Source organism: Siphateles boraxobius, unplaced genomic scaffold, assembly GCF_051911475.1.
Source record: "Siphateles boraxobius isolate OS27281-9 unplaced genomic scaffold, OSU_SipBor_1 3, whole genome shotgun sequence".
Classification (NCBI taxonomy): domain Eukaryota; kingdom Metazoa; phylum Chordata; class Actinopteri; order Cypriniformes; family Leuciscidae; genus Siphateles; species Siphateles boraxobius.
In genome coordinates, this window is record NW_027508919.1 from 13316254 (window position 1) to 13337638 (window position 21385).

The 21385-nt window shown below is 37.8% G+C and overlaps 1 protein-coding gene across 2 annotated transcripts; it reads right to left on the reverse strand.

Annotated features, from left to right (window-relative positions):
• Positions 1 to 2878: 2878 nt before the first annotated feature.
• On the reverse strand, positions 2879 to 20306 carry fbxo38 (F-box protein 38). 2 transcript variants are annotated; one of them, XM_077247900.1, is made up of 21 exons: positions 19898 to 20306; positions 19445 to 19673; positions 19179 to 19312; positions 17410 to 17573; positions 17147 to 17312; positions 16793 to 17068; positions 15456 to 15549; positions 15234 to 15364; positions 13765 to 13935; positions 13468 to 13610; positions 13017 to 13215; positions 12248 to 12385; positions 11988 to 12155; positions 9312 to 9896; positions 9139 to 9239; positions 8906 to 9008; positions 8652 to 8818; positions 7548 to 7693; positions 6944 to 7047; positions 6583 to 6696; positions 2879 to 4565 (listed from the first exon to the last, which is right to left on the reverse strand). In XM_077247900.1, the coding sequence occupies exons 2-21, from the start codon at positions 19573 to 19575 to the stop codon at positions 4387 to 4389; spliced, it is 3414 nt and encodes a 1137-aa protein (XP_077104015.1). In that variant the 5' UTR covers positions 19576 to 19673; positions 19898 to 20306; the 3' UTR covers positions 2879 to 4386. The 2 variants fall into 2 exon arrangements, with proteins under 2 accessions (XP_077104015.1, XP_077104014.1); XM_077247899.1 differs by having other exon boundaries at positions 19445 to 19676.
• Positions 20307 to 21385: the final 1079 nt, after the last annotated feature.

Genomic DNA, 21385 nt, shown 5'->3' on the forward strand with positions numbered 1-21385 from the left:
ATACTCAGGGAGACCAGCTGCAACCTGACTACTGATTTATGCAATCAATCCATGCAAATATAATCAATGACTCTTGTCTGAAGTAGCCTATTTTGAGAGGATTATTTTCCTTACAAGATATAATAGTGTATGGTAGAGTAAGTGGCTCTGGAGTGCCTCAAAGAGAGGAAATGATCTTTAAATTAACTGTGTACATCAACAGTAACAACTCGAAAAGGCAAGCTGACAAAAGAAAATGTGTGAGTCCAGATAGAAGATTAAGATCATGTAACACACACACACACATGCTGTATATCAAAACAATTAATCACATCTAACATAAAAGTTTTTGTTTATAAAATAAACATGCACACACACACACACACACACATATATATATATATATATATATATATATATATATATATATATATATATATATGTATACACACACAAAAGTGTTATTTGGAACAATTTGCTGGTCAAGATTCTCTGATTGGTGGACATTTCTTTGCGGTATAATGGGAAATGTTTTGCTGAATTTGGCTGTTTAACAATATTATTTTATTATAAAAATGTAGGTTGTGGAAAATATGCAGGCCGATGGCTTGAACAAAAGTATATGCCATCGATTAATAACCACAAAGATTTATAAGTTATTGTTAAATATCATTACCCCTATGAAAAAATGAATGAGATTTTTACTTCTGGAACCCTGCTTTATCAAAAACAGAAACTTAAGATGAATTAACCAAAACTGACTAAGACTTTAAGACAAAACATCAACACCAACTTTTTGTGTTTGTGTTTGTGTTTACTTCCTCGCATGCATGTTTTGCTCATGACAGCCGGAACTGATTAACATGTGTCCTGCAAGAAAAAGTCTTTCACCACTGAGATTGATTTCTCTTGGTGAAACTGGCTGGATTTTATTTGGAAAGGTTTGGCCAGCCCTTTCAGACAGGAACTGAGTACAGGAGGGGTTCTGCTCAACCACAAATCTCTCCTCTTCCTGCTTATACAGTGTTAAGGGACAAATGACCTGAAACATTAAACACCTTCATGGTGTCAGTGACACATTGTAAACAATGTGACAAGACTAAATCCAGAATGGGTCATATACAACAGCAAAGAGTGTAGACAAACTCTCCTCTCTTGCCTTGTGGGTTATTGAACGTAGCCCAGTGTCTATGGAAATTGATTTTACACGCACACGTCTGCTGTACTGTTGGCATGTAGGACTGTTACACAATAATTGAAGACTAATTAAGAAACTGCAATTTTGCTTGTGTAATTAGCAGGGTTGCCAACTCTCACGCATCTGGCGTGACACTCACGCATTCAGCCTCAATCTCACGGTCTCACGCTCAACAAAGAAATCTCACGCTAAATTAGACATTCTTCTGTGCTGTATTTTTATTTTTTTTTCACTCATGTGCACTAATTTCCGAATTACTATAAGCAAGTTCAGGCTCTTAACTACTGATTGGACCACTGCATTTTCTCACGCAGAGAAAAATCGCGGACAAAGAGGACACTGACAGGGTCTCCAACACGTCGCTCGCGAGCTACCAGTAGCTCGTGGCCTGATTGGAGGTAGCTCGCCAAGGGGCCGTTCACATATCGCGTCTTGTGCGCGCTCAATTTCGTTGTTTCAAATGTAGGAAGCTCATAATTGAAGCGACGCGCTCATTTTTTCCAGGCGCAGTGAGATGAAAAAATGCATTAGCTACTAGAACTTCTTTGTCATTGTGGAGAGCGCAGTGCATGGTTGCATAGTAACGACAGACGCCACGGGAAATTCGGACCGAATTTTACTATTAATAATAAAAGATACGCTAATGTGCATTGTAAACGTCAGTAATTTATCTTTTTTGACTCATTCTTTTTATAAAAATAATTAAAAGGCTGAAATATGCAAGGTTTCTTTTTATGAATCTTTTTTGTCAAAACTTTATTTGAACTTGTACGCTACATACTAGTAGATAACATGTCCAGTACTCCTTTAAAATATGGCCATCATTTTTAATGTTGTTATTTTAATGTTTATGTAAACAAAAAGTGCATATTAATGCTAATTATATTTGTTATTTGCTGGTTTTCGACATAAAACTTGGTGAATTGATTTTATTGTGTAGTATTAGTACTTTTTGAACAGGATTCGGTGACAACCGTGATCATTTTGGTCACTATAATCATGAAATGAAATTTCCATTCCATTTCATCTCTATTTAAGATGCACTATAAAATCAACTATAATTATGTTTTGTTTTTACAGTATAATATGCAAAGTACAATTTTCTTTAAAAAAATGTATCTCTGATTCTGTTCTTATCTCTGACATTTAAGGGTGACATATATGGGCCTACAAAAACTCTTTTAGGTCTAAAACAGTTTAGATAGTTGTTAATATGAGAGTTATGAGACATTATCTAAGAGATTAAAGTATTGTATTACATGAGTAGCTCTCGGCCACTATCTTTTTGTAAAAGTAGCTCTCAAATGAAAAAAGGTTGGAGACCCCTGAAGGTTACTTTTGATTAAAATTAAAATTATTAAAACTTTATAATAGTTGTCCTTGGTGTAAACTCACAGAGTGAGTCTTTCTGGAACACGCAAACAGTCAAGCGATACAAGTGTTAACTAATTATTCATACCTACAGCTTATTAGATTATGGAAAAACCTGTAAATATCAAACACATTTTAAATAAGAACAATGATGTCATGTCGTAAGTGATTTGGATGGTCTCAAATTGGTCTAAATTATTAATTAACGAATTGATCAGATTTGGAATAATTTTTAAGCAAATAAAATATGCATCTAATACGGTTATATCATTATACATAAGATATAAACAATACGAGATAAGATAAATCAAAAATATTAATGACAGAACGTCTTGGTGAAATATTTATTCTTTAATATAAACATATAAAACAAATCTTGGAAGATCATTTAAATACAGAATATTTGTACACGAACTTTGTACACAAGTTTCTGCAGTGCTCAGTATGTGTGCAGATTCAATCCATGGAATTTCTTGGCTCTTGAAACATGGCAGAGTGGGTCACCCATAAAAGCACAAAGTAGAGCAGCGAGATGGGGTTTTGTGCATCAATAGCTCCTGGACTTGCAACTTTCTCTTAAGTAGACTAGTTTCCCAAACTACTCTTTACGAACACGAGTTGGTGAAATCTATCCTGCACCAAGCAGACATACACATTGTGGATTTTATTTTATTTCCATTTGTCGATTTTAAATGTTTAAACAAAAGGACTAGGCGAGAAAGGGGAAAGAAACAATCCAGAAGCCCATAATGCTGACTATTATCTCTGGGGTAGATTATAATGCAGGTTAATGGCACAGGGCCAATTTTGAAGATGGTTCACCATATGAAGAGAGCGTGTTTGTGAGGAGAAGGAAATGTGGGTCAAGTCATCTGAAGATGAATAAGTGATATGCCTGGCAACTTTATCCACTGTGCTTCTGATTTAAAACTATTCTACTGGAGTTCCATAAAAATAGTCAGAATAAAGGGAAAAAACAAAAATCACGTGGGCTTAAAATACTCTCAACTTGTCTTTGTTACACAATTTGTTTTTAGCTCTACGAAGACCACTGGAAAGTAAAACGTGGTACATTTATTCACCGATTCTGCCACGTTCCTCTCATGGGCCAAGAAACATTTAATCTCTTCACCAGGTTCTGGATTAAACTGACACCAACACTGTTAATAGTGAAGAACACACAAGCCAACCTCTAGGGGTAAGGTAAGAGGAAAACACAAATAATATGAAATTCTAAAAAAAGAAAAAGAAAAAAAAAAAGTCTCTGAAAAGGTATGAGGAGCAAAAAAATTAAAACAAATCTAGAATGATGTTATTGCCTGTAACAGTGCAGATACACACCGGGATATTATGCCAAGTGGCCAAAACACCCTGCCTGGGTTTGAAAAAAATAAATAAATAAAAATCCTACCAAATCTTTCTGTCTTCACCAAACAAGTGATTTTATATGCCACCTTTTGTGACTCTGCAAATCTTTTCCCATGCGCACAACCTTAGCAACAAAGCAACTGCTGACACCATCACCCCTCTTTGCTGCAAGTGTGCTGCCGCTCCATGGAAGGCTTGCAATTCATCCTTCATGTAATGAACACAAGCAAACCAGCCTTGTGACACCATTACTCTACAGTTCATTAGTCTAGAATGAACTCACAAAAAAGACAATGGCCGATTGAAAGCAATTACTCTGTTTCAAGTCAACTCAGAGATAAAGGCAACTGGAAATGCCTTGGTATTCACCACTGAGGCTTTCTGTTCTCACACAGAGGCTGGCAGAGGGCTGAAGAGCTCTCCACCATCTCTCCAGCATCTCCAGGCCCTCCAGCTGAGCAGGGATCATTCTAGATGTAGTCGTCATCCACCGGTTCCCCTCGAACATCACAGTAGTGTATGAAGACGACCACCACACGTTGGAAGACGCCCCTACGTGTCTGTCGTCGCTCTGAGATCTCCTCACCGATCGTCTCCATGCAGATGTCGGCCGAGAGCTGCCCCTTACGCCGCGGCGCATAGATAGTAGCTGACGGAAAGGAACATTTCAGAGTGGAGAGTGAGTTAGACTGGGATTTTTTTTTTTTTAATGAGGGACTACTTTTAACACTGAGGGACATATTAGAAGGAAAAGTGGGAAAATTGGAATAAATATATACACCACTGTTCAAAATTTTGCATCAGTATTTAATAGAAAAAAGATGCATTAAATAGATCAAAAGTGACATTTAATGACAAAATATTTCAAATAAATGTTTTTTTTTTTACTTTCAATTCATCGAAGAATTCTGAGAAAATGTATTAAATAAAAGATTTAATATTAAAAAGAAATATTAAGCAGTGTTTTCAAAATTTATAATCAGAAATGTTTCTTGAGCAGCAAATTAGCATATTAGAATGAGTCTTAAGGATCATGTGACACTAAAGACTGGAGTAGTAATGCTGAAAATTCAGCTTTGCCATCACATGTATAAATTACATTTTAAAATATATTAAAACAGAAAATATCTATTTTAGTTTTTGATCCAATAAATGCAGCCTTGGTGAGCATAAGAAATATACGGAAGAGGATTAGGGCCAAGCAATAATAAAAAAATAAAACTATCTCGAGATTAAAGTCATTATAATGCGAAATTAAACTCGTTAAATTTCAATAAATTAACTCGAAATACAATCTTGAGAAGAAACTCATTACATTTCGAGAAAAAAGTCGTTGTGTTTCGAGTAAAAAAGTCGTTAAATTTCGAGAAAAAAGTTGAAATAATCGTGAGAATAAACTCAGTAAATTTCGAGAAAACGCATTCGATCAGTGTTCATTGCATCGCCTATACTGATGGAGGACATGGCAGAGTCGGATCACTTAGTCAAGCTATATTTTAGAGTTTCTTTCAGTAACAAAGAAATACTATCAACTTTAGCTAATTATGACAGAGTAATTATTAGCATACTCGTTTTTGTCCAACATGAAATGACAACCAGTGGACAAATGCAAGGTTATCGCTGGCTTCACCAACGCACGATTCATCAGGGTTTTCTGGTTTCCCAGGATACCATAAGATGCATTATCCATAAGATCTTGTTGATCCTCAAGGTGTGGAATTTCGACGAAGGAGACGCTTGAGAAGACGCCAGTACACATGCGCTGGCCCAAATGCACTCTGGCGTATGGGCAGCTATGATAAATTAAAACCGTACGGCATTGCCATTAATGGATGTATGGATGGTTACAGTCGTTACATTCTGTGGATGGAGGCGTACACAACTAACAACGATCCAAAGTAATAGCCAGTTACTTCATACAAACAGTTAATAGAGGGTGTCCAGTTATTACACTGGTGTCCAGCGACAGTTATTATTCTGTGATAATTAGCTAAAGTTGATAGTATTTCTTACTGAAAGAAAGTCTAAAATATAGCTTGACTAACTGATCCAACTTTGCCATGTCCTCTATCAGTATAAACACTGATCGAATGCGCTATTCTCTACATTTCATTTCGACTTTTTTTCTAGAAATTTACTGAGTTTATTCTCACGATTATTTCGACTTTTTTCTAGAAATGTAACGAGTTTTTTTTCTCGAAACACAACAAATTTATTCGCGAAATGTAATGAGTTTATTCTCAAGATTGTATTTCGACTTTTTTCTCGAAATTTAACGAGTTTTTTCTCGAAACACAACGACTTTATTCTCGATATTTAATGAGTTTATTCTCAAGATTGTATTTCGAGTTAATTTCTCTAAATTTAACGAGTTTAATTTTGCATTATAATGACTTTAATCTCGAGATGTTTTTTTTTTTTATTATTGCTTGGCCCTAATCCTCTTCCGTAGAAATATTCTAAACAATAATAAAAATAATAAAATAAATAAAATAATAAAAAAAAAAAAAAAACAACAAAAAAAAAAGGGAAACCGTATGGTTGAACAAAGATCACAGCTAAACAGCTGTGCCATAGCTAGGATTCATCAGCATTCGAATCATTGTTTTGTGATGAATAATAACACCTGAACTTCAATATTTTATCATGGACAGTGTGTTACTTACTGCTTTCATCATCCTCAAAGTCGTATCGAGCATAACTGTTGGGCTCTGCTGTGCGTAAAGAGCGAAGCCACGGGAAATCTGTGATCATTGAGTACGGCGCCCCATCTACTACTCCTAAAGCACAGGGAGTGTGGGAAAGATTGAATTCCTTTAAAACTGAAAGGCATCTTGTAAACATTTATGGGCCGATTCAACATTATGGGAGCCAACTAATTTTCTCATCTATTAAGATAATTAATAGCTTTATGTAAGTGCAATTGTAAATATCTCTCACAAACACACACCACTATAACTGTGTTTCCAGAGGAAGCGAGGGGAACTTGGAGCTAGTCTCAAAGGACTCTGATCTGTTTCCTCTCACCCTCTAATGTGTAGATGTCTCGGCCCCAGGGATAGCTGGGATACTTCTTTACATCCTCTTCCGTCCGTGTGGCCTCCGGAAAGAATTCATACTTGATGAGTTCTCTTGTAAAGGACAAAAACACAGATTGGTGAGCTTTTGGGTATACCATGATAAGTAAATATTGCCATCTGGTGGACAAAGCCGGGGCCTGTTGATAAACTGCTAAGACTAGTCTTACAAGTTAGTCATCACGTTTTTTTCTTGAAGACTGTTCACAACTGTTTTAAGTCAGTTACATAAAAACGGAGATTGGTCTAATTTGATGCTAAAAACCTAAGACTGATTTCCCCTCGACTACCTAGTTGGGTGTACTAGTACTTAAGTCACAGTCTTAACATAATGGCTATGTTTATGCAACTGGCCCCCGGGGAATCAAATTAACCATTTGGAAAGTCAGCTTAATTTTTGAAGAATCAAATTGTAATGAAACAAGTCACAAAAAATGAAACATTATTATTACTTTTAAATTACAGAGTTATAAAGATTCACAAAAAACAAAGATTTTATTCTTAGTATTGGTCTTCGTTTTACCAGTACTGTATGGATAATGTAGTCCACTCACTGGCTAATGTTGGCAATGGTGTCCATCCAGCTACGTACGCGCACCTTGTTCCTAACATTGGGTGGGTTGCTGAACTCATGGATAATAGCAATATGATATGGGTACGGACCGCTGAAGAGCTTTTTCTCCAGAGCCAGAGAATCAATCTGGAGATGAATGTTGAAAAGTACATAAGAGTAACATATTGTGCTTTAAAGGGATAGTTTACCTGAAAATTATAACTACTCCATGATTTACCCTCAAGCCATCCTAGGTATATATTAATTACTTTTTTCAGACGAATACAATCGGAGATATATATAAAAAAAATGTCCTGGCTCTTCCAAGCTTTATAATGGCAATGAATGGAGGACAAAATTTTGAAGCCCAAAAAAAGTGCATCCATCCTAAATGTACTCCACATGGCCCCGGGTGGTTAATAAAGACCTTCTGAAGTGAAGCCCAGCGTTTGTGTAAAGAAAATATCCATATTTAAAACGTTATAAACTAAAATTGCCCATTATAAACCTTGGAAGAGCCCGGACATTTTTTTTTATATATCTCCGATTGTATTCGCCTGAAAAAAGTAATTAATATATACCTAGGATGGCTTGAGGGTAAATCATGGAGTCATATATACCTAGGATGGCTTGAGGGTGAGTAAATCATGAGGTAATTTTCATTTTTGGGTGAATATCCTCTCTAAAATACCTCAAATACCCTTTAAAGGGCGTAAAAAAAGATGTAATGTGACACTATATAGTAATCCAAATCACAAGTTTGCCTGAAAATTGTTACATACAGTGCAAAACATTAACATTTTTCATTACAGTAAAAACACTAAAACTGAAAAATTAGAACAATTTAAAATATGCTGAATTTTCAGCATCATTAATCCAGTCTTCAGTGTAACATGATCCTTCAGAAATCATTCTAAAATGCTGATTTGCTGTCCAAGAAACAATTTTTTAAAGGATTCTTTGCCAAATACAGTTCAAAACAACAGCATTTATAGAAATATAAATAGAAAAATTGTAACAGTCTAACTTTTTTACTGTCACTTTTAATCAATTGAATGCATCCTTGCTTTCTTTACTGTCATGGCAACCTAAGAATAGCACTGACCTGCTGCATAGGCCTCATGTAGATGATGCGGTTTCTCTCCGCGGGCATCCGTAAGATCTGGTCAAGCACCTGCTCCATATCCAACTTCTTACATTGTGCGTAGTCAAAGCGGTTCACTATGGGGGCACTTTCCACCATCAAGTGTTTTAGCACCCTACAGCGTGTCGCTTGGGAAGAAGGAATCAAATTACGCATGAGGATCTGATACAGTTTGACATGTATGTCGATGTCAACGTGTTTTGTTATAAACTCACCATGGACAAACATCATTTTGGGGCACTCCTTAAGGACCAGGTCTGTGATGCCACAGTTTGTAAGTGTGATTCCCACCAGGTTTTTGGATTTAAGGCTGAGCACCTGTATGATGTGTAAAATAATTGTGTTTTGCACATACAGAGTGGCCCCAAATATATATGAAGAGACTCTTTGACACTTGTGCTTTGCATTAAGGAAACGTATAGTTGAGTGAACCAGACTATGAACATACCTGCACATGGTCGTCTTCAGTTACAGGGTCACTGGTGCTGGTGGACTTGTCTGCCATACGTTTTCTCTTTACCGCAGCCCGAGGCTTTGCTTTGGGCAGTTCTGGACAAACGAACAAGTGATGAGGAATAGTAGAATTTTTTCCATTGCTCAATAGAATCTCTGATGTCTTACCTGACTCACAAACCAAGGGCACAGAGGAAAGTCTGCTTCGGGCACGAGTGACGGGTCTCCTGGGGAACTCGTCTGTAGGGCTTCTGTGCGACGAGCCTTGCTGGTGGCTTGCAGTCCTCTCGCTATGCCCTTCAGATGAGTTGTGTGTCCTAGGTGGAGCGTTGGAGTGCCTGTTCTCCGACTCATCTTCCCCTGCTCTCTGCTCTGGGCTGTGACGTTCTGGTGTGTGGTTCCCGTCCCCCACCGGCAGGCAGTGGCCACTACGAGTCCTGTTTTCAGAGTCGGGACGAGACCTGCTGCATGTGCAGCGAGTCCTTACCATGTCATCGTCCCCTCTACCTGCCTCACCCTGGTCGTCCTGATTGGCCGAGTCCTCCCTCCAGCGGATGGAGCAAACACAGCTTCCGGCAGCGTAGCCTGAAGCAGGCCCAGTTCCATTGTTTCTGTCTCTGGGCCCACGCTCAGCCGTCTCAGTGGCCGCCTTCATGTCAGCCTTGATCTGCTCGCTGGTTACCTGGCAGCCTTTCTCACAGCTGAACTCTTGAGGGTGCGGTCCACGTCTACGCAGCGGAGTTTTCCCTTTACCTGCCAGAGTACAGCAGAACAATCATTTCAGCATAATTAGAGATTTGTTCAGTGCAGACCTTTTCTTGTTTCTTAGGATGTTTTTACACTAGAGCTTTTGCTAGTTTATTTGTTTACGCTTGGTATTAAAATGTGTTTTGATCGATCGAAAACAAGTAGATGAGGGAGACACATACCAGTTTGCACCTCGTACTTTAATCCATCTCTTTTGTCCACTTTCAACCAATTCTGTCCTAATTTCATCGAGGGGAGGGTAATAAATGTATGTTTTTAATGGACAAAATAAGATTGCGCAATTTACATATATTTACACGGCCGGAGACGACGGAAAAACATACAGAGGGCATCAGCTTTAGTTTCTCCGATAGCTGCAAGAAATCAGGAATGGTGAGAAAACATTGTGCTTGGTCGTTTTTCGTCTTCAAACCAAACTTGGGATTCCAGCCAACAAAGTTTAAATCCCATCTGGCTAACACGCTCCCCATAATGTTTACGCATTAGGTCAGTAGCCGGAGAGCAGGCGCTTGTCTTTTGTGGCTGTTAATGAACGCTTTTGACCCCATGAGTGTCAACACTATAAAAGCAAGTGGTCAAAAGTGGACAAACTTTACAACGTTTAGACCCCATTTACACCTGTATTTAGCATCCACTTGTGATCCGATTGATCAAAACACATCTTAATACCAAGTGTAAACAGGGCCTCAGTATCCTTCAGACAGTCTGTTCATTAAAAAGGTCAATTCAGGAGGACAGCACTTAGTCAAACTGGAATCGCAGTTGAGAACTAACTGCTGTTTATTGTTAATTCTTCCAATTTTTTTATTTTATTTAGGTCATATCACATTTATTTTTAAAGCGCTTTATACAGTACAGGTGGTTTCTGAGCAGCTTCACAGAAATAAACAGGAAAATAACATTATTGTAAATTACGCAATTATGAAATGATTACAATTACAGCTGTAATGATTTCCATTACACGAGAGTAGATGTTAAAACTTCATGCTGATTTGTACTCGGCTTTCGCCAGGATAAGCACCATCTAAGACATAGCTTTACAGTAACATATGCTTCTCCATCCATTAAACGCTTCTTTCCATATGGTGATGTACATCTCCTTCTGTCTAGTGTTAACACGCGTCAGCACACACAACGGCTGCAACCACAGTGCGGTCCCCCCATGACAACCGTCTGGATTGAGCTGAGTAGGGAACATCTCTAGGGTCTTCAAGTGGGCACCTTCCGTCCTCAGTGTTTCGTCGACTAGCCCACGACACCTCAAGAGGGCTCGACAGTGACTCTGGCGTCCCAGAGTCACCCCCCTCCGTCCCCCACTCAACTCAGCCCAGCTTACTGACCTCTACATCCCTCCTGCTGCTGAGACCTAACCACAATCTCACAATCTCTCCGCAACCCAATCATACGCGCCAACCCGTTTGACTAAGGCTTTCGAGCCCCACTGGTGCGTTAATATGCAGTTTCAGTGGCGACGGTTCCGTATGGCAAACCACCTACCGCAAAACACAATATCTGCCCAACCACCCGTCATTCACGCAATATACACAGGAACGTAATGACTGTAAATACTATACAACTTATACAAATAAACCAACAGACTCTTCAAGTTTTCAAGAATTCTATGAAACCGTAGCGTGGCGGCCTGTACACAGCCAGCTAGAATCTTTCCGTCTCAACCACAGCCAGTTGCTGCTCCTTTCTGCTGCTTCAGATAAGTTCTTTACTGTGCGACGCAACTCTTGGCCACTGAATCCGACGTCTCTGGGGAACCGGGTTGTAGATTGTGCCACCAAAAAAGCAACTCTACAGAATACAACGGTCATTATTCAGCTCAATTTAACGTTGATTCAATTCAGTTCAATACTGTCAATGTTGCAAAGTTCATAAATTATGAAATTACTTCAAAGGCAGCCCTACACAACAAAAGTGTCATTAACCTGCTCAACTCAGTTCATTTTGTTGTTCAAAAGTATTTAAACAACCTTTCACACTCCACATGTTGGAATAATATGTGTTTGAAATGATTTTGTACTATAAACCGATGTAGTGGCTATGAGGACTTTAAATGTTAACTACCATGTGGAGTCCCAGCTGTGCTGTTCTTCCCCTGGGCTTCTGTCTCAGTGTACTGGCCTTGAGAGCGGGCGGCAGCTGGCGTCCTGATTGGACTGTACTCGTCCTCACTGTCTGAGTCAGACACCACCACTGACTGCTTCTTAACTGCGGTTTGAACTCCGCTAGGGCCTAAATTAAATCATAAAAGAGAAAGCAAAAAAAAAAGGTTAATTATTAAACGTAACCTATATGTTAAAATGATTTACAGTGTTTCTTTAGACCTGCTTGTTCCTCATCCTGTTCAAGGGAAGGATTAGTAGTCTGGCCGGAACCCTGGGTCTCTTCCTCTTGATTGACGGCCACAAGAACCGGCTCAGGCTCCATGTTGTCTGCCACCATGCCCTCCACATTGGGAATCTCTGATTAAAGTCAAAAAAGTCAATTCAAACCTTTCAACAAGCAAAAAACACTAAAGGTTCAAAAGTTTGCAGTCAATAAGATCTTTATAATATTTTTGAAAGAAGTCTCGTATACTCAATAATAATACTATTGGCTGCATCAATAAGGCTGCATTAATTTGATCAAGAATACAGTAAAAATTGTGATATTTTAAAATGTTCAAATAGAACATTTTTTTTTAAAATATTTACATTTGTAAATTTATTTCTGTGATGGCAAAGCTACATTTTCAGCATCATTACTCCAGTCTTAAGTCACATGATCCTTCAGAAATCATTCTAATATGCTGATTTGGTGCTGTAACATTTCTTCTTATTTTATGAATGTTAAAAACAGTTGGCTGCTTAATATTTTTGTGGAAACCATTATACATTTTGTCAGGATTCTTTGATGAATAGAAAGTTAAGAAGAACCACATTTATTTTGAGTTAGTTCTTTGTAACATTATAAATTAGTTCTTTGTAACATTATAAATGTCTTTACTGTCAATTATGATAAACGTAATGCATCCCTGCTGAATGAAAGTATTAATATCTGTAAAAAAAAACAAAATAACTTTCAGACCCCCAATTTTTTGAACAGTATACGCACCCTCTGGGCCACGGTGGTTTTGCTGAGGCACATCTTCAACCTGATTGTTGTTGTTATTTGGTGGAATGTTTGCATCATTATTGTTCTGGTGATTGTTGTTGTTATTGTTGTCATTATCATTGTTGGAATTCTGATTGCTGACCAGGGCAGATGATACCCCAATACCCGTGCCCGCACTGAGCCCCACACGGGCACAGCCCTGCAGTAAACCAATGAAATGAATATGACTTACAACATTTCAACTCCTATAGCATAGTCGATATTATAATAGCTATTTGCATTCACATTGCAACTTCTTTACCATTCAAAAGTACACATATTGTGATCAGCTGAGGTTCATATCAGTGGAGAGACTGAACTGTTTACCACAAATGATGATGATATCCAACCAAATGATAGTATATCAAAGCATATCACAGTCAACTCGGTTTTCATGGGCTCCCATGCTCACCTTGGGAGGTTCACGAAACATCTGATCCAGAGAGATGAATTCCAGGCTGGGAAGCATTTCAATGAACTGACTGAACGACTCCAGCTTGATAGCATGACAGCGCACCAGAGTGAGGTCCACCAACCGACTCCAGCGCGAATGGTCTTTAACAAATTGCGGCTTATCAGTCAGACTAAAAAATGAATACTGAAATATGCTTAAAATCAAATTTGAGGAATTTCTAGATATCGTTGATAGAAATGGTACATTTTAAATAAAATAGTTTGAGTTCCATCATTAGCTCAGGAAATACATTACCTGTGATCCAGTTGTGTGGGTTGTGAAGATGTGGACAGTTATAAATGACCAAATACTTGATGGAGGTGAACACTTCATTAACAGCCTTCATTCCAATGTCTGTGATGATTCCTGGATTTTCGATCACATCAGCAAGACCGTATTTGACTAACTCAGCATGGCTCATGTTACCTGTGTGAAACATGTTTTATTGCAGGTAACTGAAGGGTTAGTTCCTACAAAAAGGAAAAATCTGGTATCATTTACTTTGTCGTTCCAAATCCATTAGACTTTCATCAATTTTTGAAACACAAATGAAAATATTTTTAATGAAACCTTACACATTTCTCTCCCTCTGTTGAAAGACTATAAACTTTTTGAAACATCAATGTTTTGGTGAAATTAAGAAATCATAAAATTAATCCATATGAATCAAGCAGTTTAATCCAATTCTTCTGAAGAGACATGATCAGTTTACATGATAAACAGATTTTGATGCTTGCTTGCAAATTTTATGATGTCTTTATGAACTTTTTGATGCTTGAAGGTTTTGGTCAAATGGACTTTCAATGGAGGAACATACAGAACATCTCTCAGGTTTCCTTAAAAAAACCTTTATTTGTGTTTTGAAGGTGAATGAAAGTCTTGCGAGTTTGGAACGACATGAGGGAGTGATGACAGAATGCACATTTTGGGCTGAAATACCCCTTTAAAGATGGCAACAGATAACTTCAAAGTAATATAATCCAATAATTATACTTATAAACAGGGCCGTAGGAAGGGTTTTATAATCACTAAGGTCCAGAATTTGATCTAGTTAGGGGGGTTAGTTCTACATATTTCAAAACGTTTAAAGGCCAAAAAATTGGATTACAATAGCTTTAAAACCATGCCAGTGGGCAGCAATTTATTAGTCAATACCTGATCTCTCCTAATCGCCATCACTCTTTTATTTCTTTCAAGTCTCCTTATCTTGCCCTGTCTCTTCCCCTCCTAAAGCTGAGCTTTGACTGATAGTCTTTTCATTTTAGTCTGTGTCAGTGAAGAAAGTAAACATAGGGTTAACTGATATCTATGTTTTAGGAATCCTTTTCTTAGAAAAGTTATTTTACTGAAGGCTACCAGGAAAGCTAGGTAACTAAGATTATTAAATTCATTCACAATATGTACACATTCATTATTACTATTATGCCTAAATATGATGAAAACGGCTTTGTTAATGTTTCTTGTCCACTCACATTGACAGTTGCACATTTTTTACATTAAATTACTCTTAGGCTTATTTTCAATTAAATTTTTTTTTTAAATTAGACAAAAGTTTATTAGTTTGCCTTGGTGAACTCATAGCTGGCTACGGCCATGCTTATAAAGACATAAGCTAAAAGCAACACTTTGACAATTGTACATCCAAACTGTTTACAGTAACATCTGCATCCATGATGCTCCTGACAGCAAGATGTGATCATTCACATTATATAACAATGACTTACATTGCAACAGAAATTCATCAACATATCCAAGGTGCAGAGTCTCAAACTGAGGGAACTCCAGTTCTGCCATCTTCAGTGCGGAGAACACCCCATCTTTGGTTAAAGAAGGCTGGATTCGAACTTCATGCAACCTGTACAACCAAAGTCGATTCTGTCAATGTCTCTAATGCTATCTAAAAGTCAGTATAAGTTTATAATGTTTTTTAAACATTATAGATTTACCTGCGAGCAGCAGTAATGATGAGGTAGCCCAGATCCACTTCAAGTGCATTTTTACAGGCACCAAAAACAATTGTGTGCAAATTACGAAACCCTCCTAGAAGAGATGTACATTAGACCATATGGCACAGACATTGAATGTTCTTTTAGTAGTGGAAACTGCATACTCATTTCTTGCTCAAAATATGTAGAGAAAACAATATTGGAATTTCATACATGTGGACTAGGGATGGGTATCGTTAAGGTTTTAACAGTATTACTACTCTTACCGATACTGCTTATCGATCCGGTACTTTAACGGTATTCTTATCAGTTCTTTTTTTTTTTTTTTTACATTCGGGTAATAATTAAAATTTGCTTTATATTTTGAAATGTAAAATACCTATAGCAAAAGAAAAAGCAATGCTTTAACAAAACTAATAAAATACCTATTTGTTATGCAGCAGTGTGCAGGCTTTTTTGTTTTATATATATATGCAATAGGTAAATGCAATAAAACCTATATATGCAATAGGTAAAAACAAGTAAAAACACATGGTCAAAAAGAGAACACAATTAAACAAAGATACAAATTATATACACAGTGCTTTAATTTCAGGAAGGTCTACTAACATTACTTTTCAGGTAAGTGTTTTTGTCTGAAAATAAATCTAATTTAGTAATCAAATGTAAAATAGCACTGCATAGTTTATCATAGATAGATTAATGCTTTATTAAAGTTTAAGTTATTCATTCAAGAGCTGTGAGTGATTTTCTCTGCCTTTTGTTGTTTGATTCACATTAATGGCTCAATCGTCAGCAGGTTTATTAGAAGCTGCCCCTTTAAGACCGAGTGCACATCTAATAGGTGACTGATGCACCATCATTTGAATGTTTAGAAGGTTAACCACGTTTGAATGATTAGTTCTGTCCTCATTGTCACTCATTAAGCAGGGCTGTGGTGTTGTGCCCGCTGTGGCGCGTGAGAGATCGCGCTCTCTCTCTCTCTCTTCTGGACTGCAAATAGCAAAATTGCATCACAGACAAATGGTTTAATATTATTGTATATAGAAATGGCTGGCGAGATAAACACGTTCAAGATTACGTCTTTATAGCAATAATAAATAGTAGGCCTACGTGTATTTTCTTAATTTCTTCAGTACCGACAGCAGAACCGATAACGTCCGAGCTTATCGATACTGCGGTTTTTCAAAATTCAGCCCCGGGGCCCGTTTAATACCGGGTTTCAGTACCCATCCCTAATGTGGACAGTGAGAAATATTTTACAATATAACAAAATATTATTCAGTAATTTTAATATGCCTCCTATTTATAAGGAGCTGACAAAATTTTGTGGTTACCTGACCTCCAGCTATCCTCCACCACATGCTGAATCAGTCCCCCTAAGAAGGGCACCCTCACCAGCTCCAGCTGCTCCAAGTTGCGGGCGGAGGCCAGACCAGTGACAAGAGGCACATACTTAAGAGAATTGGTGGGACCGGCGCAGTTCCTCATGACGAACGTACGCAAGTTCACACAGAGAAAGTCTTTGAAGGGCTGAGGCTTAGTGAGGCGCACCCACTTCAGGTACAGATGTCTGAGCATGGACAGACAGGGGATCTCTGGCACATTGACACCTATAGGAAAGTTCAAACAGAAAGGTTTGAGACAAAATATGAAAAAGGTTTGCACAATGGAGGCAATCTGAAACTCACCAACAAGATGGAGGGTCTGGATTTTAGCAGCAGCTGGAATGGTAAGTTTGTTCTCTGAAGGAATAGGAAAGGCCCCGTTTCGGTTCCTAAACTTCCCTAAAATGTGAACCTGAGGCATGTAGTTCCATACGGCCTCCACCAGCTCTAAATGGGATGTCTCAACTCCCTATAAGCGCAGATATTGTTATAATTTTCTACTAGTAGAAAACAGACACTTACATTTCCATAAACTGAAATGACAATTATCTCTAACATGAACTCACTATAAGGTTGGGACAGGCCTGTAGAGCCTCCAAAACACCAGGAATACTGAAGGCCTCATAACCTCTGACCCTCCTTCTCTCTAGGTAACGTGGATGAAGACCATACAGCTGCTCCAAGTCAGGCATCTTCTTCATCAGCATGAGGAAACTGGAGTCTGTGAAACCTAAGTTACAGACACATGACAGTTGAAACAATAGCAATTAGGAATGACAATGAAATGACAATAAGTGTTACATTTCATGGCTTTAGGACTAGTAAACTTCTTTAGGACTTCTTGGATTCACAGACTTGCGCTGCGTCCGAAATCATGTACTAATCGGAGTAGGTACTACATTTGATTTTGAATTTACTTCACTACCGTTAAAAAAGTACACTCTGTATAGTATGAATATGGGGTAGTATGAATGACATTCGGATGTACTACATCTACCATGTTGTTACCCTCACATGACCAACCACCGTCAGTTGAGTCGCTTCACAGTCATTCATAAATCTTCATGGGACAGTAGTGTGAGACTTCAGAATCTCAGCGGTAGTAGTAGGTCATCCTGGGACTTTTCGCCTACTTTTTCAAATACTTTGTATTCGGACATAATAATCTTTTGCCGTACTGTTTTTCCGCATACTATAGAGTAGGGAAGTATTTGATTTCGGGCGCAGCGTTGGACTACCACTCAAAACAAAGGAAGCTTTAAATAATACATATAGCAAAAGACCAATATATCTGACAGGTCTATTAATTGGCCAACCTGAACTCATGTCTGGCATTGGCTGATAATCAATCTGACTAACATAAGTTTCTCATTTCAATTCCAAAAATCAATATTTACTCAATTTTAGTGAATTGAATAAAATTATTTATTTTATACATCTAATTGTTTATAATTAAATTAATGTTATACTGGTAATACACACAACCATTCAAATGTTTGGGGTCAGATTTTTTTTTTAATGAAATTAATTATTTTATTCAGCAATGGACATTCAATTTTATTAAAATAATTTCAGTAAATACATTTAAAATGTTTCAAAATATTTATAATTATATGCTGAAATATTTATATGCTGCTCTGTAGAAATTTATATTCACCAAAGAATGATGAAAAAATAAATAATAATCGTGGTTTCCGGAAACATTAAGGGGCACAACTGTTTTCAACATTGGTAATAATAAGAAACCAAAATCAGCATATTGGAATGATTTCTGAAGGATCATGTGACAATGAAGACTGCAGTAGTATTCACCTATGCAATCACAGGAATAAATTACATTATTAATTATTTTAAAATAGATAGCAGTTATTTTAAATTGTAATAATAGTTCCACAATATCACTGTTTTACTGTATATGATCAACAATGCAGCCTTAGTGAGCATAAAATTCTTCTTACGGAGCACAAACCTTTGAACAATAGTGTTTTTTTATTATTTTGGTATTACATCAGCCACTTACCATCTAGCGCTCTAGATATCAACATTAACGATTATCAACCACTAAATTTAAGAAAGTTATGGTAAATCATGTTTAACTGAGCTGGGAGTAGTACACTAAAAGCTTAATACAAACTTTTAATACATAAACATACAGGGTAGATGAATGTGAAATCTTTCAAATCTACCAGAAACCTTCTGAGTGGATCAGTGTTTCTAAATGAGTGAATGAGTATGATACTTAATTATGGACTACACGTTTATTCCAGGTTTAGTTATAACCAGATCTCACTAGTGAAATGTGAGACAGAGCAGGAGCATCAAGAGTGCCATCTACCTGAGGGCATGTACTCCCACCACCGGCTGGCACAAAGGTCCACCACCTTCACCACCCGCAAGTACAGAGTCACCGCCTCCCGCAGTTTCCGTGAAAGACACTCCATACACATTATGTCCTGCATGGGTAAGTATCTGAGGGGAGATAAACGTATGCATCATAATTAGCAGTTAGAGAAACAGATGGATGGATGGTAAAAGCATTGCTAATACGGTAGAGGTAACTCCTGACTAACTAGTGGTGGGGTGTTGGGGTGCTGTACTGACCGGAATATGTGGCATAGCACCTCATGTGAGAGCTCGTTGATGTAGTCTTTGGGTTCCTCATGCCCAAGAGAGCTAAAAGTTCCTCCCCCCAAACTATGAGTCCTGGTGACCTTTCGCCGTGGGCCCATCATGTCCAGGACAGTGAGATATCCACCAAGGGAAGGTAATAAGCTCACTCCCTCTGTCCTGATCCTCTTGTTTGAGGCATCAACACACAATCATCACTCTACTTCTGTGTAAAGAATAAATACAGCAGTAAACATCTATGAGACAAAGAACAAGGGTGTCACTTTCACATTACATGTAAATCCATATAACCTATCATAATACAAAAATACTCCTCTTCATGGCTGTCAAAACAAAACAACAGCTCAAGGAGGTAAAAACAGAAGAAAAGCTCCATGAACACATCAAACAATGGACATTCTACAACATACTGGCTGTAACACTCACAGGAGACTAGCAGGAGCTATCTTAAGATCTTAACCGCGGTTGTTGAGAGCCATCATGGCCCAAATGGAGAAGAGTTGAGCCGTTCAGTGATCAGCAGCATGTGGAGAGATGATGATGATGCTACTGTTTGAGGTTATGATCACCAGCTCTAGCTAGCAATCAGCTGTTAGCAACCTCACCACTGTTTTATAAGGATGTAAGTTAGACCTATCAGTGCTGCAACAAGACTTTTAAGGCGAAGCGTTCAGCAGAAACTGGTTTATTTATCTCCTCTTATTTTCATCCAAGCTCATAAGTGCAATTTGTGGCCAGTTTGAAGGTGAGCAGCCAGCAGCAGCTGTCTATCTGATTCCGCGTTCAGTAGCGAGTGAAGCCAGCGTTAGCCTTTCAAACACAAACAGGAAGTTCAGTTTAATTTTGTTTTACAAAATAAAAGACGCGAATAATTGGTAAAAGGATTTAATATATTGCATATTAGTAACGAAAGGGAAACTGTTAATGTTTGTATCTCCTGTTGTACTAAATACATATAATAATTTAACGACGAATAAAAAGTTAAAAAGGACAGCATTTACTATTAAAAAATATATATAGTCTACAAAAGTTTGGGTACAAAAGTAGGGTACAAATATGGACTGAAACTCTTAAAAAAATTCCCCCTATAAATCAAATGCTCATATACACTGTACCGACAGCTTAAAATATTTTCAAGACAGTCAAGCAATGCAACAAGGGTAAGGAGAGATCATTTTTACGATAAACAATTAATAAACAGGTAATAAAAATGTTTACTTCAGTTAAAGAATACACAGTTAACCTCAAAGAAAACATTTTATTTCATGTCACTCATGAACATTATTGCAACTAACAGAATTATCTGATTGTGAGTTTGATTATGAGATTGATTATTTATTGGGTCATGGTCAAACATCTATACAGTTTGACATTTATACAATGACACCTTCTTGATAGTGTACTGGCCACCCCCTTCACATGCCACGACAATCTTGTGAAAGGATGGTGCCAGCTCTGTAATTACAATTTGTCCGTCTTCCAAAGTACATGTAACCACAGGAAATCCATTTTCGCTAAATATACAAATCTCTGTTTTCAGGGAGTCGAGTTCCACCCCCAGTACAAACTGCTTTAACTTTGTTACTATTTGCCAGTATGAAGGTGTTGACTTCTTTGCAGTTGTTGCTAGTTTCAGATTGTGTGATGCGTCTCTCACGGATGACCCGGTCAAATCTCTGCTCAGTCCTGGTTCCGTACACATGCTGCGGAAATGCGTATTGCGTCGCCTTACTTCTGCTGGTTGACAATAAATGGACAATGAGAAGGCGGCACAAAGGACCAGCAGCACAATCCCTGTAGACTGGTGAATCCCCATGACCTGGTCAGCAATGCATCATACATCAAAACACTACTGGCAGTTGATTTGTTTTGGGGAGATTCATTAAGAAAATAATTAATGAAAATAAGTGTTGT